The following is a 17,049-nucleotide window of genomic DNA, read 5'->3' as shown; positions in this document are numbered from 1 at the left end:
GTGGGGTGGCAGCGCATGAGTTGTTCAAGTTTACTACTGGTACGTACTGTAAACTCAAAGTTTAATGTTAATAAGGGACATTTTACATTGTTTTGGGAAGTGAAAGTGAGCGTTTTCTTTAAAGGTTCCTTTTATTTTCCCCCTTCTGTCATTGACAATTTTTTGTCTAAACCTTTCTCTGAATTTCTGCAGAAATTCTCCATCTCCCAGCTCTGTAGCCAGCAGCGACTCAGGAAACACAGATGAAATTCAGGATGAGTTGGACAGAGAGACGGATGTGGAGCCCATGGTCAGCTGATACGTAGCTGGAACATTCAAATGAAAGGGAAGATACAAGGAAAGATTAAAAAACAGTACACTGATGGGGAGAAAAAAGACTTGTAAGCCCTTGCACAGGGTTTCTAAGGACTCATTCCTACACCCATCCCCACCCCAGCCAAGGATTGGTGCTGTAAATTTCTATTGTTACACAAATCATAAATGTAGGGTCCTGTAAGAAAATACGGTGTTTTAATTGTGCCTTTGCCCCAAGCTGAGCCACTTTGAGCTCCAATGGAATATTAATAGCAGGTGTTTTTATAAAAAATATTATTTAAAAAAAATCTGGTAGCAGCAGAGAATGGTGCTGCAAAGGCTCTGGGTATTTCAATAAGGTTATGGTTATATTGAACTGCTGCACTGATTGGCGAAAAGAGCACTGGCAAAATGAGAAGCGAACCCAAGACAATTATGGTACAATTACCAATGTCTGGCACAAAAAAGAATGCCTCCAAATTGAACTGTAAACATTTAAAAATAATAGCAGGTTTAGAAGACAGCTTTTAGGATTAAGCAGTTATACAATATTAAAAGGAATTTCTTCGTTCCATCTTTTTGGGTGGAGGAGCCCTTGAGATTTGTACAAGCTTTCTGCTAGACTCCAGAGTCTGAAGAAGCAGGTCTCAGCTCGGTGGCAAAGCAGGCGGACAAAGGAGGGTTCCGTGGGGTGGGACTATCACTGATAAACTACTATGCAAAAAAAACACAAAAAAAAGCTCGCCTTATTTATATGGAATGTTTGGTCCCTGCTGGGCTACAGTTATCTCTTGGGTAAAGGAAAGCTAAGAACACATTTGCACATGTTAGTTATCTGTAGAACTTCTTTTGAGGAGGAATGTCATATTACAATGCCTTTGTTTCCAGTGATGGGATTAAGAGGGGAATCAGCCCTCCAGTTCCCATGTTGGTTTGTGTTTTCTTTTTTCAGGATTTTTTTTTTTTTTAAAACCATAGTGTTTGCAGATTCTACTTTGCTGACAGGGAGATAACTCCCATTTTATGCTGCTTTCGTGATGTTTAGAGTGGGACAGTTGAAGCATCAGGATAAACTGACATGCGGTGGTATAGATGTAGGCTTGAGACATGACATTGGGGGAGTTCCAGACCGCTGTTCTTCAGAAAAGCTGAACATCGGAAAATACTGTAATCCTTTTTAGGGCGTAGTGAAATGAATCCCAAGCTACTGCTGCCCTAGAATTGGGGAGGAACAGCCATGTGCTTTCTCTGTGAGAAAGTGAGAAGACCTAGGCTTTGTCAATCTTTCTGTATTTTTACACAGGAGAAAGCAGCATCAAAAGTCAGATCACTTGGTGGTATTTGAGGAAACTCTGGCATCATCAAGCTGTTTATGGTTATTAATGGGAATTGTAGCACCTCAGCCAGGTAAAAACAGGGTATAAACCTCAGCCAATAATTTTTTTGTTTGTTTTTTTAGACCGAGATTGAGAGTGTAGTTAATACTGCCTAAAGGTAACTGTGTAGTTAACTAGCAGTTGCAAGACTTGGAGTAAATACCAAATGTATTTTTTTCCCTGCCAGGAAGCTTAGAAACTGCTATGTAGGAGCAGTGCTAGGACTGGACAGGGAAATACCCCATTTAAGCACCCTCTCAGTGTTATGTGAAGGTAAGCTGGCCAATCTTTTTAGCTTCCTGAGTATTGTTTCCAAGCCTCTCTTATGTATTGATCTGAAATCAGTGGGGTTGCATTGTAAGCATTCAGCCACTGTAGATCAGTGTTGCTTTCTTCCAAAAAGAGCAGAGGTGTCTCAGCAAACGGCGCGTTCCTGGGCAGAAATGCCTCTCCGTCTTGCGCAGCTACGCAGAGGGGCAGGACCTCAGGGGCTTTCTGCTCGCGCTGTAACTGTGAGTACAGTAATGTCGTCTCAATTTGAGTTTCTTGCGTTGCTGCCGGGAGTTTCGTCGCTGTTCAGAGCCGTCTCCGGCTTGGACATGATGGTGCTTTTAGGCCACGTCAATAAATGAGCTCCCTGTGTTTTTCAGAGTGGGGAGGAGTACTGGGATGATCTCTCTGGATCCACAGTGCGGAGGCCACGGTCCACAATCAGTGGCTTTTGTCCAAGAAAATGGATCCAAGGATTTTCTTGTGGTTTCCTTACTGATTGAAATACTCAGTGCAGTAGAGTAGCTAGCAACTTCTTGGTTCTTGTGGTGTGGCTTAGGGGCTTTTTCAAAGCCTGTTTAATCATGTAGACGTAGATAACTTCTCTCTGGAAAAGAAACCTTATTCCAAAGTGCTCATTCCTCTAATTTCTTAGGTGGCCAAAGTGGGAAGTGTCGCGTTCACTAGGGCTGCAAGTTGGGGTGGGTGGGTGGGGGCAAGAGATGGGATATTTTTTTGAGGGGGCTGGGACTGCATGTTTTCAATAAAGTACTCTTAAGGTTTTCAAGCCTGTATGAACTTCAGCTGCTAATACGTAGTTTCTCACGAGGCTGAGAAACCGTCTGCCAAAGCTGAATGTCTGTAATGCTTTAGCGACTTTGGTGGAGGCATTGTTAGGCAATCTGCTTGCACAGTCAATCAGCCTCGCTGGAGGCCGGCGTTCAGCTGTCCTCGATTATGAAATGCTCTTTGGTACTGGAGAAACTGAGCAATTTTAATGGCCGTCCAGCTTAGTGGCTGGTTTTTTGGTGTTTTGGTGTTTTTTGGTTGTGGTTTTTTTTTTTCTTTAAAACTCAGTGTCCTACTAGGAAAAAGGCTGAGTGTTCTTGAAACTAGTAGCTGGTATGTTGAGGATAGGGAAGGATATCCTCAGTTTGACAGTGAGAGCCAAGTGAGGCAGCAGAAATTCAGCTGTCGAAACAAGCTAGCTGTAACCTGCAGTTTATCTCATAGCCATAATTATGAGGAGCGTCTGTAATAGGGTTGCATTTGTTGGTAAGTGTAAGGGATGTGGGTCTAGAGTAGAGGGTATAGAAATAATGTGTACGATGGTGACGTGTATGATGGTAAATTACCATGGTAGTTGGTGTCTTTCTTATAACCATATGTAATCCATTTTTAAAGAAAAGGTGTTTTCGTACTTGGGATTGGGGTTTTATTTTCATTTAGGCTGTACAGGACTCGGCGGATCAACCTTTCGGGAGTTACGAGGGTTGGTCCTTGATAGTTTCCCTAGGAGGTCTTTGGTTTTGTTTCAAGCGATGCTGCTGATTTAGCTGACAGTGGTCCTGTTCTGTTTGCGTTTAACCACTCTGTAGAAACCAGATCAAAAGCTTGCCAGAAAAAAATTGTGAAAATGCTGGAAATGATTTTGATGACCTCTTTCTTTTTCCTTTGTAAAGCTGTAAATACTTTATTTTCGTTTTCTATTCTTAATGCGGTGTCATATTGACACTTTTTTAGACTTACAATCAGAAAATCCTCCTCATTGTTTCTCATTTTTTAAAGGGGGATTTCAAGGAAGCAAATTTTTTTGCTTGTTAGCGGTGTAATAATAGATCAAATTCCTAAAATGGGTTTGTACAAAAAATGTTTTCAGTAAACAAATGGCAGTTGCTTTTGTGGATGCATGTTCAAAAATGTCCAAAGAATAATGTGGTACAAACATTTTTTCAAAGACTTAGTAATTATCATATTAGTTCACACAATGAAAAAAACAAAATTCTTTAAAAAAAAAAAGTGTCTGGGGGGGAATGTAACGAAACTCATCTAAGCTAAATGTGTAATCTATTTATAAAAAACACAGTATATATTCTATTTTTATTAGAGGTTTTTAAAGTGCAAACAGAATTCTGTTAGCAAATGTGATTATTCCCTTGTAAAGCATCTTCTGCTCTGATGGGACTCCAAATTCTCAAACGGTTTCAAGGAACAACATGGAAACAATCTAACAGGTCTGGCTGTGGAGCACTCGCCCATCGCTTCCTCGGAGCAAGACGGGGGAAAGAAAAACGTTTCTGTGACTGCAGAGTTATTGCTGTTTCCCCCGTCATGTTTTTTTTTTCTTCCCTGATTGCGAGGCATTCTGCTGGAGAGGGTAGGGACCTCGTCTGCTCCCCTGAATACCGGGGGTGGTTGCAGCACAGTAGTCCTAAAATCTGCCCCAAGGTGGGTTTTGTGTTCTACCTGGTTGGAAGATAAATGGTGTTTGTCAACACCGGTATAAATTGGAATTAACTTGATGAAACAAAATAATAGATCAGAATTGTGCCTGAATACAGATCTAAAGCTGCTAATATGAGATTTTTTTTTTTTTTTTTTTGCATAACCATTCCTGCCAGCAAAAATACAAGTTGGGTCATCGGCCCAAGGTTGGCTGAGGAAAAGCCACGGCGATCGGTGGGTGCTCACAGCCTCGCCACAGCGCTGCGGTCTCTGTAAAGCAGCGATTTCCTCATGTTTCCCTTGGCTCTGGAAAAACGTGGAAGAATGTTTGTGTTGGAGCGTGCGAGGAAGAGAATTGTAATACTGGGAAGTCTCTGATTGTGTTTCACGTTTGAGAGCGCTTCGTTTTAGAGCGGAATGTTTAAAGCATGATTTATTACAGCAAAATTGAGAAATGATAGTGCTTCCATGGTGTAATAATACCCTGTTGAGGATTTTCCACATGTTGCTTCAGGACTTCTGGTTTTTTATTCTTTTGCACTGGTCCATGACTTGGTTGCAGGGGAACACACAGGTTTTAAAAATGTTTGCCTTCAGTGTTAAGTCACCCAAATGCTTGATTTTTAAGCTTTTAGTAGAATGTAACTTCTGTCCGTTTGAGTTTTAAGTGAGAAATCAGCAGTCAAGGCAACACATAGTATCCTGGTGTTAATAACGCTGGTTTTAGAGGTGAACGAGAAACACTACCTGCCAAATTCTTAACTCAATCCCTTGCCAACCCGTTTCTGGAGAGGGGAGCACTGAAGGCTTGAACCCGAGTCTTTGGCAGAGCAGTAAAGAAACACTTGATTATTTCTTTTTGTCTGTTTTTGTGTGTAGTTCAGTGTCTTAAGACCCTTCCGCACTTGCGGGAGCCTTTCAAAGCTTCTCTTTTGAAGAAGCAACAAATTGTGTTTAAGAAGTGGGTATTTGATGCTTCTAGAAATCCCGATTCCCTCCTAATTTGAGGCACTCCAACAGTGAAGCACTTCTGTAAGCAAAGGTGGTGCTCGTAGGTCTGGCTGGCTCCATCTTTGGAGGAAATAACGGTATTAATGCTTAAAACAAACCCTGGGGTGGCTTCAACCTGTGCCGTTTCCATGGCAGAACACCCCGGTGCCGCTGTGCCGCAAACCCAGCGCCTGTGGTTTGCCGGCTGCCCAAACTGAGAATCCCTGCACAGATTTAATCCGAAATCCTGAGATGTCTTTTTTATTAGAGAGGGTTGAGGATGACTAAAAGCTTGGTCACCAGACACACTCCTCGTGTAATGTGGTTTCACCAAAAGACACGCAATTCAGTCCTGAAAACACCTTACCTGCGGCTAAAGTGTACGTAGCTAAGTTCTGCCAAAAAAGATTATTTATTATTTAACGTGTTTAAGTGGAGGGTATTGATGACTCTCTCCCCATGCTGTGTCACTTCTTGTCAGTTCTCTTAGGTCATGTAAGAATTTCTTTTATACACATTAAAACAGACTACTGATCAGTGTGGAAATGAACCTGTTTACTGTACTGTTGTAAATATATTGTGCTTTATATTCTGTATATTAGCTTCTTTTAAAGAAAAAGACTTAACTGATGATGCTGTTTGATCTCTGGTGAGGAAAGGACGAAGGGTGAACCAGCTCCCCAGCTTGCTCCGGAGTCGAGATGGAAATCGATTTCCTCTGCGGCTGGAAGCCTGTCCTGGGTATTTGCAAGCAGACCAAACGGTACGCGCGCTGGCTGCCGGTGGATTTCGGGCCATCAAAGCCTTCAGAAATCTAATCCACTTCAGCAGGGGCACCGAGAAACACCCGCAGCGAGAGCCAGAAGCATGCGCACTCCTGAGTTCCAGCGGATTATCTCCATTTTCCTTTTTTAGTGCCAAAACCAACCCCACCCACCCCTTCCAGGTCTGCTCTCCGGCTCCCCGTGCACCCTCCGTCCTCGGCCGTGCCGCCCTCCGCCGCGCTTCGTCCTTCATCGCTCGGCCCAGCGCTCGCGTACCCCCCGGGCTTCCCTGCGCAAGGGCGTGCGGGAGCTTGTCGATGAAAACGGGTTACAGTCGTTCTCTGGTTATGAGGAAAAAAAAATCCTATAAAATAAATACCGAACTCCTGGTTGATGTCTGTGTGTGTTAATTCTTGGGGTGCAAAACACCTTTTAGGGCAAAAGCTGCTTCTGCCTTTGGATTTGCGGGGGGACCTTCCCAGGGTCCCCAAATGCCCCAGCCCCCCTGAAAATTAGGATTTTCCAGCTGCTGCTCTTAAAGTGCCGATATCCTTTCTGGAAATAAAAAGACCCCATGCAAAACCCAGCCTCCTGCTGCCCCCCTGCCCGAGGCCAGGCCCCCATTTTGGGTCCAAATCCCCGTTATTTTTAATTCTCCCAGGGGCCCGGAGCAGCCCCTGAACTCGCTGTTGCCGCTCTCCCCGCGCAGGTCCGCTCCCGGGGCCGGGGCCGAGGCCGCGACCCGCCGCCCCCCGCGCACAGGCAAAGCCGCCGCCTCGGGGCTGGTTTTTGCTTTTAATTTTTTTTTTATTTTATTTTTAATTATTTTTGGCTCCTTCCAGTGCCCCGCCCCCTCCCACGTGCCGCGGCGCGGCCGCCCCTTGGCCGGGCGCAACCACCGCCGCGGGGGGGGCGGGGGGGGAAACAGGCGGGGTCGCCCCGTCCCGCCCCACGGAGGGGCAACGCGCCCCGCAGCCCCACGCACAGAGAGTGCGCGGGTGTGGGGCCGCTCTGGCAGCAACCCGCTTCCCTCCCTCTTTTTTTAATTTATTATTTAATTTTATGGTTTTGTCTTACCCCCCCTCCCAGTGGGTTGGGCGCGGCTGTGGGACGGGGAGCGCGGCGGGGCCGGGATGTGGCGGGCGCTGCGTGGGCTGCGGGGCGGCGGGTGAGTGCGGGGCGTCCCGGTCCCCTTCCCCTTCCCCGCCGCTCCGCGCCCCTCGGCGGGGCAGCCAAACCCCGCCCGAGAACCCCCTTCTTGCAGCAGGCCCACGCGTGGCGGGGCGTCGCGGGTGGAAGACGCGCGGGGTGCGGGCTTGGGGCGCTGCTGCGGGGGCGGCACCGGGGCCCCTTCGCTGTGCGCTGCCTTTACTGGCTTTTGCGGGCCCAGCGCTCCCTTGTTGCTGGGCCGAGCGCGGGCGCTTCCTCCCCTTCCTTGCATTTTTTGCCCCTTTTTTGCCCCTTTTTTGGGGCAGTATTGCTGAGATGGGCAATTTCCTGCGCAAGGGGGGTTGGGAAACGCGCAGCCTGGAGCTGCCAAGGTCCAGCCGCTCGCTGGCGCGGGCAGAGGTGCCAGCCCGGCTTTTGCCCCCGCGCCCTGGACTTTGCCAGGCGCTGGCGGCGCGTCGGGGTGTCGGAGCAAACCGCATCGATTGGGCGCTTGCCCTGCGCGTCCTCCCGAAGAAATTCCCTTTCCAGCGCCTTTTTCATAGCAAAGAGAAGGGACAGCGGGATGGGAGCTACGTCCAGGCTCGGTTCCCAGCTCCGGCATCATTGTCCGACGGGATGGAGCACAGGCGGGATAGCGTGGTGCGGTGCCGGGGCGCGTGGCGTTAAGCGATAAAACACGTGTTAGGTGGAGGTTGGGGCGTGGAGGGAAGGGGGAAACCGGGGGGATTTCAGCGTCTGTTCCGCTCCTCTCCCAGGCGGAGATGGCAGCACAGCTCGGCCGCCCGGGTGACCAACGAGCCGATCCTCGAGTTTAAGCCAGGGAGCCCCGAGCGAGCCGCGCTTCAGAAGGTACCGCCGCAGGGGATCGGGGGTTTTGGGGGGTCTTTAAGGTCCTGCTTTGTGCTTCTGCTGCTGCACGGCAGCCCCGGGCTCGTTCCTGGTGGGGGGCAGCCCCGTCCTGCCCCGCGCCCGCTCCTGCCCTTGGGGACTGTTGGAGTTGTAACTGCTGTCCCCGTCCCTCCAGCCCCCGAGCGTCCCGTACCCAGGGGACTGTCCCCAGGTTCCCCTTTGCTCGTGGGGCTGGCGGGGAGGATGGAGGGGGGGGCGGCCGTGGGGGTCTGCCTGTGCAGCTCCCGGTGCTCTCCTCCTCCTCCTCCTCTCGCTTAGGCGCTCGCCGAGCTGAAGGGCAAGACAGAAGCCATCCCGTGCGTGATCGGGGGAGAAGAGGTGTGGACGCCGACGGTGCGGTACCAGCTCTCGGTGAGTTTGGGGGAAAAGTTCTTTAACAAGTGAGAAGAGAGCGGGGGGATGTACCCGGCGGGAGAGCGCTCTGTCCGACTGATAACTACGGAGGCTTTTCTTCTCTTTTCAGCCCTTTAATCATGCGCACAAGGTGGCCAAGTACTGCTATGCTGACAAGGTGAGCGCACCTCGTTGCCCTCCCTCTTTTCGTTTCCTTCGGGTGGGAAGCGGCAGCGTTTCACCCGGGTTTAGCGAGCCTTGCCTCGCAGCGGGGTTGGGAGGCTTGCGGCATGATGCGCTTTGAGGTTGCTGCTGAGAATTCGAGATGAAACACAAATGGCTGCTCAGATTGTGGGCAGGGAGGCTCCAGGAGCGGGTGTTGGTTTTCCAAGTCCCGGGGGTCCTGGAACAAATCGGTACCAGGAGCTGCAAATTTGGGGTTGTGATGGAAAAAAGGCTGCTGTGGTTCGTGTCGGGGGATGGATGGCCACTCGCCTTCCCCTCCAGCCTGGTGACGGAGAGGTGCTGGGTTCCTCCTTGCTGCCTTTCCCCTTTTCTTCCGCAGGAGCTCATTAACAAAGCCATTAACGCTGCCTTGGCAGCGAGGAAGGAATGGGACCTGAAACCTGTCCAGGACCGAGCCCAGATCTTCCTGAAGGCAGCTGACATGCTGAGCGGCCCGAGGCGAGCAGAAGTGCTGGCCAAAACCATGATCGGGCAGGTCAGGGAGGTCGACCCAGCGGATAGTTGGGGTGAACGGGAGGGAATTTGGGGAGCAGGAGCCGGGGAAGCAGGGCGGGAAGAGCTGCCGAGGTATTTTTTGGCATTGGGAATGGCTGTAACGTCAGAAGTGCCGGTAGCTGTGCTGCGAGGGGGAACAGGCGGATCCTAAAGCCGATCCTTGCCTCTTCGCTGCGAAAGAAGGGAGATGAAGCTGGGTGTCCTCGAGCCTCACGGGCACGGGATCGACTGACCTGGGCTGCGCTGAGCAGGGTTTGCCTTGCGAAACGCCCCAGCAGCCCTGGCCTTCCCCGGGGAGGCTCTAAAGGGCCGGGGGGGGTCACAGGTGGCTGTGACGTCCCTGGCACAGGCACCGGCTGCGTTTGCCTCCGCTCAGCGCAAAGGAGACGTGGCGGGATGGGGCCGGAGGCCACATCTTTCGGAAGCGAGCACGCGGTCTGCGTCAGAGAGGCGACCCGCAAACCGCGTCTGGACGCGCCGTGCCGCACCGCTGCGGCTCACGGCTGCTGCGTTCCTCCCCCCCCCCCCAGTGCTTTTATTTAATGCGACCTCTCCCGGCAGGGTAAAACAGTCATCCAGGCAGAAATCGATGCTGCTGCGGAGCTGATAGACTTCTTCCGATTCAATGCCAAGTACGCCTTGGAGCTGGAGAACAGCCAGCCCGTCAGCGTGGACGTCAGCACCAACAGCATGGTCTACCGGGGGCTGGAGGTGAGAGGCTGTCCCCAGCTTCTGGAGCTCCCTTTTTTTGCCCCGAGCCGTGGTGTCACGCCACGGCGAGAGGAGGCACCCACCGCTCCTTTTCCTCTCGCGCCCGCAGGGTTTCGTGGCAGCCGTCTCCCCCTTCAACTTCACGGCCATCGGCGGCAACCTGGCGGGGGCTCCGGCGTTGATGGTGAGTGTCGCGGGGGGGGTTAAGGGGAGCCGGGGGTGGAGGGGACAGTCCGGAGAAAGGCTGGGAGGGGGGCCCGGTCTCTCCGAGGCCGCGGTTTGCCTGGTCTGGGATCCGCAAGGAGCGAATTCGGCCTCCCGGGTTCTCTGGTGCCGTTCAATAGGACAGACCCGGGGCCCTGCTTCTGTTGGTCCCCTTGAATTCAATCAGCTGTCCTGCAATTAGACTCAGATGCTTTTAATTACAAGAAGTCGTTCTAGTGGCTGGATTTTAGACCTGTCCACGGGTGGACGGGTGTGATGGGGGAAGCGTTGGGGAAGGAAAAACTGCCCAAACCTGCTCTTCTGGGGTTTTTATTCTGAAGCAAGGTGTCTTTTCACTCCTAGGCTGGGTTTTAGATGGAGAGAAGGTCAGGGTGCTGCAGGAGGGAGGGGAGACGAGAAATACAGCAGGGTTTTGCGTTCCCGCGTGGTGCTTGTCTGTGAATCAGTTTGTAATTGCTCAGGTTCCTCTTGGAGGACACTTTTGGGGTACGGCGGGTGCGTTAGGGTGGAAGTAGGAGAGAGCGGGTCGTGGCCCTGGCATTTAGCACTGAATTGGGAGACAGGAGATCCTGGCAGACAGGAAAAATGATCCAAAAAAGTCAGAGTATCGGTAAACAGCATTTCTGGATGTGTCTGACCCCAACGCGCACGGAGGGCGCCTGCCTTTGCAGCATGGATTTGGGGGAGAGACCGTGTAATAAACTGCTGAATTTGGGCCAGGATTAGTTACTTTATTGTTGGCACTGGAAAAAAAAAAAAACCCAAAATTGCCCTGAGCTCTTTACCAGTTAGGCTCAGGTTTCATCCTGGCACCAAAGATGGTCCCTCTCGCAGCGGCATCGTGCGTGGGAGGTGGAAGGGGCTGCGATAAGGGAGAACACCGAGCTTTTCATTGGGGGACGTCACATTTTTAAAGCAATATTCAGGGTGAAGCATTTGAACCCGTCAGTTTTGTAGGGGAGGAGTGAGGAGAAGGAAGGGGGGGGGGGGAAGCTAACGCGGAGCTGGGAAGATTTTTGGGGCAGGGAGATGCGTTCCTCCCAGCGCAGGATTTGAGGAAGGGCCTTGGTTTTGGGGCATCTGGTGATGAACTCATCCCAGAGCGGACGAACCTTGCTGGGACGGGGCTGGACTGTTTTGGGCACCCTGCAGTGCGTCCGCCTCTCCCGGGGCAAAAGGAGCGGGGCGTCAGCGGGTGGCTGGAAGAGCTCAGCGGCAGGTGGTACCGGGAATTAAATTTAGGAGAAAATGGTACTTAATAGGTGGATATTAATTACAGCTGCAGTGTTTTAGTCACCACAGCGTGCTTCCCAGGGGATTAGACACTGCTCTTGCCTAAACAGCTGGAGAGATCAAGGCAGTTAATGCCGTTGCAGCGTCGGGAGCGGGATTTCCTCGGGACCGGAGCGGTCGCTGCACCGCACCGGTATCGGGCTGCTGGGCGGACGCTGTCCCCGATGGCGGCCCGAGTGCGACTTCCCAGTTGCGTGGAGATATTTTGCAGAGCGTGGTTTGGTTTTCTCACCGTTGGGAGTGGAAGGATTAGGGGGGGCCAGGAAGGCGCTTTGCCCGCGCCGTTGAGTCCCTGGAAAGCAGGCGCCTGGTTGAGACAGAGTCCGCAAATCCCCCTCCTGCTCCCCGCGGCCGTGACCCTGCCGCGCGGTCACGTGCGGCGGGGCCGAGCGTGTGACGGTGACGCGGGGGAGGTCACCGGGCCCCCGTGGCCCCGCGGCTGCGCACGGCGCCGAAGGGAGGACGGCGGCGCGGAGCCAAAGGGGTGGGGTGCCCCCGCCAGCGTTTCAGCACGCTGTTTTCCAGCCCATTGTGCCGTTTGCTGGTGCACGATTAATCCGGGCTTGAGGTTTTATTTCCCTGCTTTGGCCGGCACCAGCGCCTGCTGGGTTCGCGCCCAAACCCGGTGGCAGCGAGCGACGGCGCTGGCGGTGTCATCGGGACGTTTCTTAGCGACGCCGACCCCTTTCCCGAGGCGTAAAACGTGTTTCAGGGAAGGCAAAACCCTGCGTCCCCGGCGAGGGAGGGGGCGGGGGGCTGGCGCGGTGACCCGCTGGCCTGAAAGGGGGGGGTTTGTGCCTTCCGCTGAGCGGGGCGGTCACAGCCCCGTCCGGAACCGGTGCTCGGGGTGAGAGGTAGGTGCGAATCACCCACCCCTCCGGTCCCACCCCCCCTGGCTGCGGGACGGACTTGTCCCAGAGCATTGAAGCGTTGCCTACGCCTGTTGGGGCTGGAGCCTTTCCTCGTCTGCCGACTTTCTCCTCTCCCCCAGGGAAACGTGGTCCTGTGGAAGCCCAGCGACACTGCCCTGCTCTCCAGCTACGCCGTCTACAAGATCCTCCTCGAGGCCGGGCTCCCTCCCAATGTCGTGCAGTTCGTGCCGGCGGACGGGCCCGTGTTCGGAGACGCCGTGACGAGCTCCGAGCACTTCTGCGGGCTCAATTTCACCGGCAGCGTGCCGTACGCTGGGGAGGGGAGCGGCGGGGGGGAGAGGGGCGAGGAGCCGCTGGCTGAGACGGTGCTGGGTGCTCCTCTGCGGTCCTTTGAACACGTAGGACAGCGCTGGGTAGGGTAGCAGGCAGACAACCGGCCATCCTTACACAATGTAATGAAAGTAGGATTTTAAAACTGATTTTAAAAGTGCCTGACCATGTTTTCTTGCTACAGGGAGTGCATTTAATAGCAGGGTGTTTCTGTTGCTAAACTCAAGGCACAGAGAATAGGTGAAGTTGCATGTGACGCTGCGCTGTCTCCCAGGGATGCTGTGATTTGGCTTAATGAACCGCACGGCGCTGGCGGAGCGATGCCGGCTCCAGGTAGATTTGCAAACTCGTGCTCTGCCCACGCGTCGGGGTGCGTGAGCGACGCTGAGGGCCCCGGCAGCCCACATCGGGCTATTAAACGCGGGGACCCCGCTCCACCGGCGAAGGACATGGTCTGATGAGCGTTGTGCTTGAAAGGTGGGAAGCTCATAAATTAGTATTAGTGGCCGTGCCTCCTGCTGGGAGGTATTAGCATTTTTATTGTTTTGCAGCCAAGGGGTTTGTCACAGTAAGGACCGAAAAGAGGGGGGGAAAGGGGAAGAACAGAAACTTCTGCTGAGCGCCCGCTCCTGTGTCTTCCCTGTGATGCTGCAACAGTTTCCTATTCTTAAAACCAGGGGGTTGTTGTGTAGTGCCATTGCTGTGATACCTAGGGTCTCATTCTCGGCTAGCATCCCCTCTTCCGCTTGCAGGGCACCCCTTCTTTTGGGGATGGACACGGGGGTTTGCCAGGGTCCCCTTCAGCAGGGCACAGCACCCACCCGTGCCTTTTCCAAGTGCCACCCCTGCGCAAAGGCAAGAGTGCGCTAACCAGCTCCTCCTTGCTCTTCCAGGACGTTCAAGCGGCTCTGGAAGCAGGTATCCGAAAACCTGGATCGCTACCGCAATTTCCCACGCTTGGCTGGAGGTAACTGCCGCTTCTTACACCTTTTTTTTGGGGGGGGGGAGGCCATGCAGGGGTGGGGGGCCAAGTGGTGGCCAAGATTCGTCTCCTTGTGAGCAGAGGGCAAATGGCACAGTAAATTGCGTCCCGTCCACCCTCGGTGGCAGAAGCGTAAAGCTTCTTTGTCCGGGCGTGCTGGGTGTTTGGAGGAGCTTACGGCACCGGCTGCACCAGCACGGGATGGGCTTTTACGGCGGGGAGCTGGCACTTGGGCGGGAGCTGGTGACGCTCCGGGGTTGCAGAGCTTCCACGCAAAGTTTGGGAGCTCGGATCAGCCCCTTTGCCATCCGTTTTGCCAGCCTGCGCCCGCTCTGGGGTTGTGCTCCCCGGGGTCGTGGCGTCGTCCCTGTTCCCCGAGGAACCACGGACCAGGCAGGGCGAGTGCTGGCCGAGCCCCTTGCGAGGGACCTGGCCGTAGCTTGTGCCTTTCGGAGGCGGCGCAGCCCTGACACCCCCTCGCTTGCCCCTTTCCCCCCCTTCTCCGGCACCAGAGTGCGGCGGGAAGAACTTCCACCTGGTGCACAGCTCGGCCGACGTGGCCAGCGTGGTGAACGGGACCCTGCGCTCGGCCTTCGAGTACGGCGGCCAAAAATGCTCGGCTTGCTCCCGCCTCTACGCCCCGGACTCGCTGTGGCCCCAGATCAAAGAGAAACTGCTGGAGGAGCACGGGAAGATCAAAGTGGGAGACGTGAGTGGAGCTGCCGGGCTGCTGAAGGGCTTTGCGGCTCAGCGGGTGGTTGATGGGATTAGAGACTGCGGTAACTGGCTACTAATTCCTATTGAACCGAGCTTTTTATCCACTGGTTCTCCCCACCACCGCCCCTCCGTCCCCCCCTTCATCTTTTTTTAGTGATTAGAAATTAACTTGTAGCCAGCGTCTGCAGGAAGGATTGCGTGAGTCGCTGAATACTGCAGACTAATTGAAAAGGGGTGGCGTGCGCCCTCGGACAGAGGTGTGTTTGGAGCGGGGGGAAAAGTGTTATTTGGGGAATTGCAGCTCCTCCTAATTTCAGAGTTAGCTTTTTGGCACAGTACGTACTTACATGGTCTCCTTTCTGGCTTCCCACAGCCCACCCAGGACTTCGGGACGTTTTTCTCTGCAGTGATTGATGACAAGGTGAGCTCACCTCTCCTGTTGCTGCTAGCGCGAGGAGGTACCACCACCAGCTTTCGGTAGTGTTAGCTTAAATGGGGTTTATTGCTGACAGCAAAGTACGAACATCAGCGATTCGTTAGAGCTGATTATCAGCCCTCTTTTGCTCCCTCCTTATGCCTTAGGCACTGCCCCTCTTGAAAAGTGGCTCATTTTGCTGAGACATTGTCTCAGACGTAAGGTTCAGAGTGCCCGGGACTGCATTTCCAGCTCCCACTCCTCCTCCTGAGCTGGAAGAGCAGCGTAGCCCTGAAAGGGATTGCCCAAACCTCCTTTTAGACCCCCGAACCCACCCTCTTCTTTTATTATTTCCTTTTCTCAGTCTTTTGCACGGATAAAGAAATGGATCGAGCACGCCAAGAAGTCGTCCAACCTCACCGTCCTGGCAGGAGGCGGCTGCGACGACAGCGTTGGGTACTTCGTCGAGCCGTGCATCGTGGAGAGCCGAGACCCGCAGGATCCCATCATGAAAGAGGTGAGAGCAGCTCGCGGGGAGGTGGCAGGGAGGTCCCCATCTGAGGTGACGCCTGGAGATGAGTTGACCAGTGCTCTACGCTCAGTTGGTGCAGGGACATTCCTCTTCATCACGGTTTTAGCTCATCGGGCGCTGAAGCGCCCACCGCTTTTTTTTTGGAGGCTGTCCCCACCGAGAGCTTTTATTTTTTTGTTTTTTTGGTTTTTTTTTGCTCTACAGGAGATTTTTGGCCCCGTCCTGACGGTGTACGTCTACCCGGAGCAGCGGTACCCGGAGGTGCTGGAGCTGATCGACACCACCACGCCCTACGGCCTGACGGGGGCGATCTTCGCCCGGGAGAGGTACGAGCCCGGCCCCGGGACGCCAGAGCCCGGCCCCGGGGCGCCAGAGCCCGGCCCCGGGACGCCAGAGCCCGGCCCCCGGACGCCAGAGCCCGGCCCCCCCGGGGGCGAGCACAGCCCCGCGCTGCTTGGCCAGGGGGAGGAGGAAGCATCTCCTGCAAAGCTTGCGCTGCTTTTAGTGAGGAGGGAAGGGGGTGCAGCTCAGGGGGTTTCTCAGCCCAAAAATGCTTTTTCGGTGAGAAACTATCCCGAAGGCGACATTTGGAGCGTATGGGAGGATGTGGCCCCCACGCTCGTGAGCAGGAGGAAGGCTGAGAGCAGCGTAACCTCAAAGGGGGATCACCCTTAAGTTACAATCACCTTCATTTTATAACAACAAAACTTAAAGAGATAAAACTAAAAGAAAACAGAATGGGATAATACGCGTTCTAAGTAAGCACAACCCGTTTCAGTGCGTGTTAAACAACGTGCAGTCCCGGAAATGCGTGCAAAGAAATGCAAACACGCTTTTTGCACGATTTTCATTGCTATAGAAGGGGAGAGGCTCAAGTTTTTGCCGTTGCGTCACGGTCACAGCCATTTCTGTCCCTCCTTAGGAGAATCATCGACGAAGCCAGGAACCTTCTGCGCAACGCGGCCGGCAATTTCTATATCAACGATAAGTCGACAGGCGCCGTTGTGGCTCAGCAACCCTTCGGAGGCTCCCGCATCTCAGGTGAGAGGAAAAACTCCTCTCCGGAGACGACACTTATCCGCACGGCCGTGCGCTGAGCCGCGTCCCCCTCCGGGCAGGTTCCCCATCCTCCATCTCGTGGTCACAGGCGCTTTCTTTCCTTCCGAAACAGGCACCAACGACAAACCCGGTGGCCCCCACTACATCCTGCGCTGGACCTCTCCCCAGGCCGTCAAAGAGACGCACGTGCCCCTGACGGACTGGCGCTACGCCTACATGCAGTGATGCCTTCTCCCCGGCCCCGCACCGGTACTACTGATCCTCGACGCACAGAGTGGCTTCGCAGCTACCACCTTAAAAAGCACTTAAATCTACTGATCTTTAACCTGAGGAGCTTAGGTTTTATTTTTAAAGAAAAATTCTATTATTAAATTGTTAATTCAAAACAGAAAAAGTCCTTCTGGTTTTCTTTGACATGCTTAGTTAATTAATTAAGGGGTGGCTGGAGGTGGTGTTGCAGAAGCATACCCGGACCCCCGGTTCCCTTTTCCTCCCCTTCTGTCCACGCCGAGCGGTCCAGCGCGGCTCCCTCTCAGCGGGGCTGAGCGCGCTGCAGTTAAAGCGGGAGATGGGCAATAAGAGGCTGGCCCTGTCCCAGTCGCTTGTAAAAAGCAACGATGT

General features: G+C 53.5%; 2 protein-coding genes across 3 annotated transcripts in view; both read left to right on the top strand.

The window, feature by feature from the left end:
• IFFO2 (intermediate filament family orphan 2) overlaps positions 1-6,533 on the top strand; it is a 43,056-nt gene extending 36,523 nt beyond the window's left edge. The window contains exon 9 of the mRNA XM_075172594.1: positions 193-6,533. Coding sequence (XP_075028695.1) covers positions 193-298 — 106 coding nt within the window. The 3' untranslated portion in view covers positions 299-6,533. The remainder of the gene's footprint in view (positions 1-192) is intronic.
• Positions 6,534-7,108: 575 nt separating this feature from the next.
• Positions 7,109-16,822, top strand: ALDH4A1 (aldehyde dehydrogenase 4 family member A1). 2 transcript variants are annotated; one of them, XM_075172592.1, is made up of 15 exons: positions 7,109-7,307; positions 8,065-8,158; positions 8,477-8,569; positions 8,682-8,729; positions 9,117-9,272; positions 9,854-10,003; positions 10,113-10,187; positions 12,513-12,700; positions 13,617-13,690; positions 14,218-14,414; positions 14,796-14,843; positions 15,202-15,354; positions 15,574-15,695; positions 16,292-16,410; positions 16,541-16,822. In XM_075172592.1, exons 1-15 carry the CDS (start codon positions 7,273-7,275, stop codon positions 16,651-16,653), a joined length of 1,665 nt encoding a protein of 554 aa, XP_075028693.1. In that variant the 5' UTR covers positions 7,109-7,272; the 3' UTR covers positions 16,654-16,822. The 2 variants fall into 2 exon arrangements, with proteins under 2 accessions (XP_075028693.1, XP_075028692.1); XM_075172591.1 differs by lacking the exon at positions 7,109-7,307 and adding an exon at positions 7,774-7,948.
• The last annotated feature ends 227 nt before the right edge of the window (positions 16,823-17,049 follow it).

Source organism: Calonectris borealis, chromosome 23 (genome assembly GCF_964195595.1).
Source record: "Calonectris borealis chromosome 23, bCalBor7.hap1.2, whole genome shotgun sequence".
Lineage (NCBI taxonomy): Eukaryota > Metazoa > Chordata > Aves > Procellariiformes > Procellariidae > Calonectris > Calonectris borealis.
The sequence above is the reverse complement of the archived record's forward strand: the minus strand, read 5'-3'. Positions and strand labels throughout refer to the sequence as shown.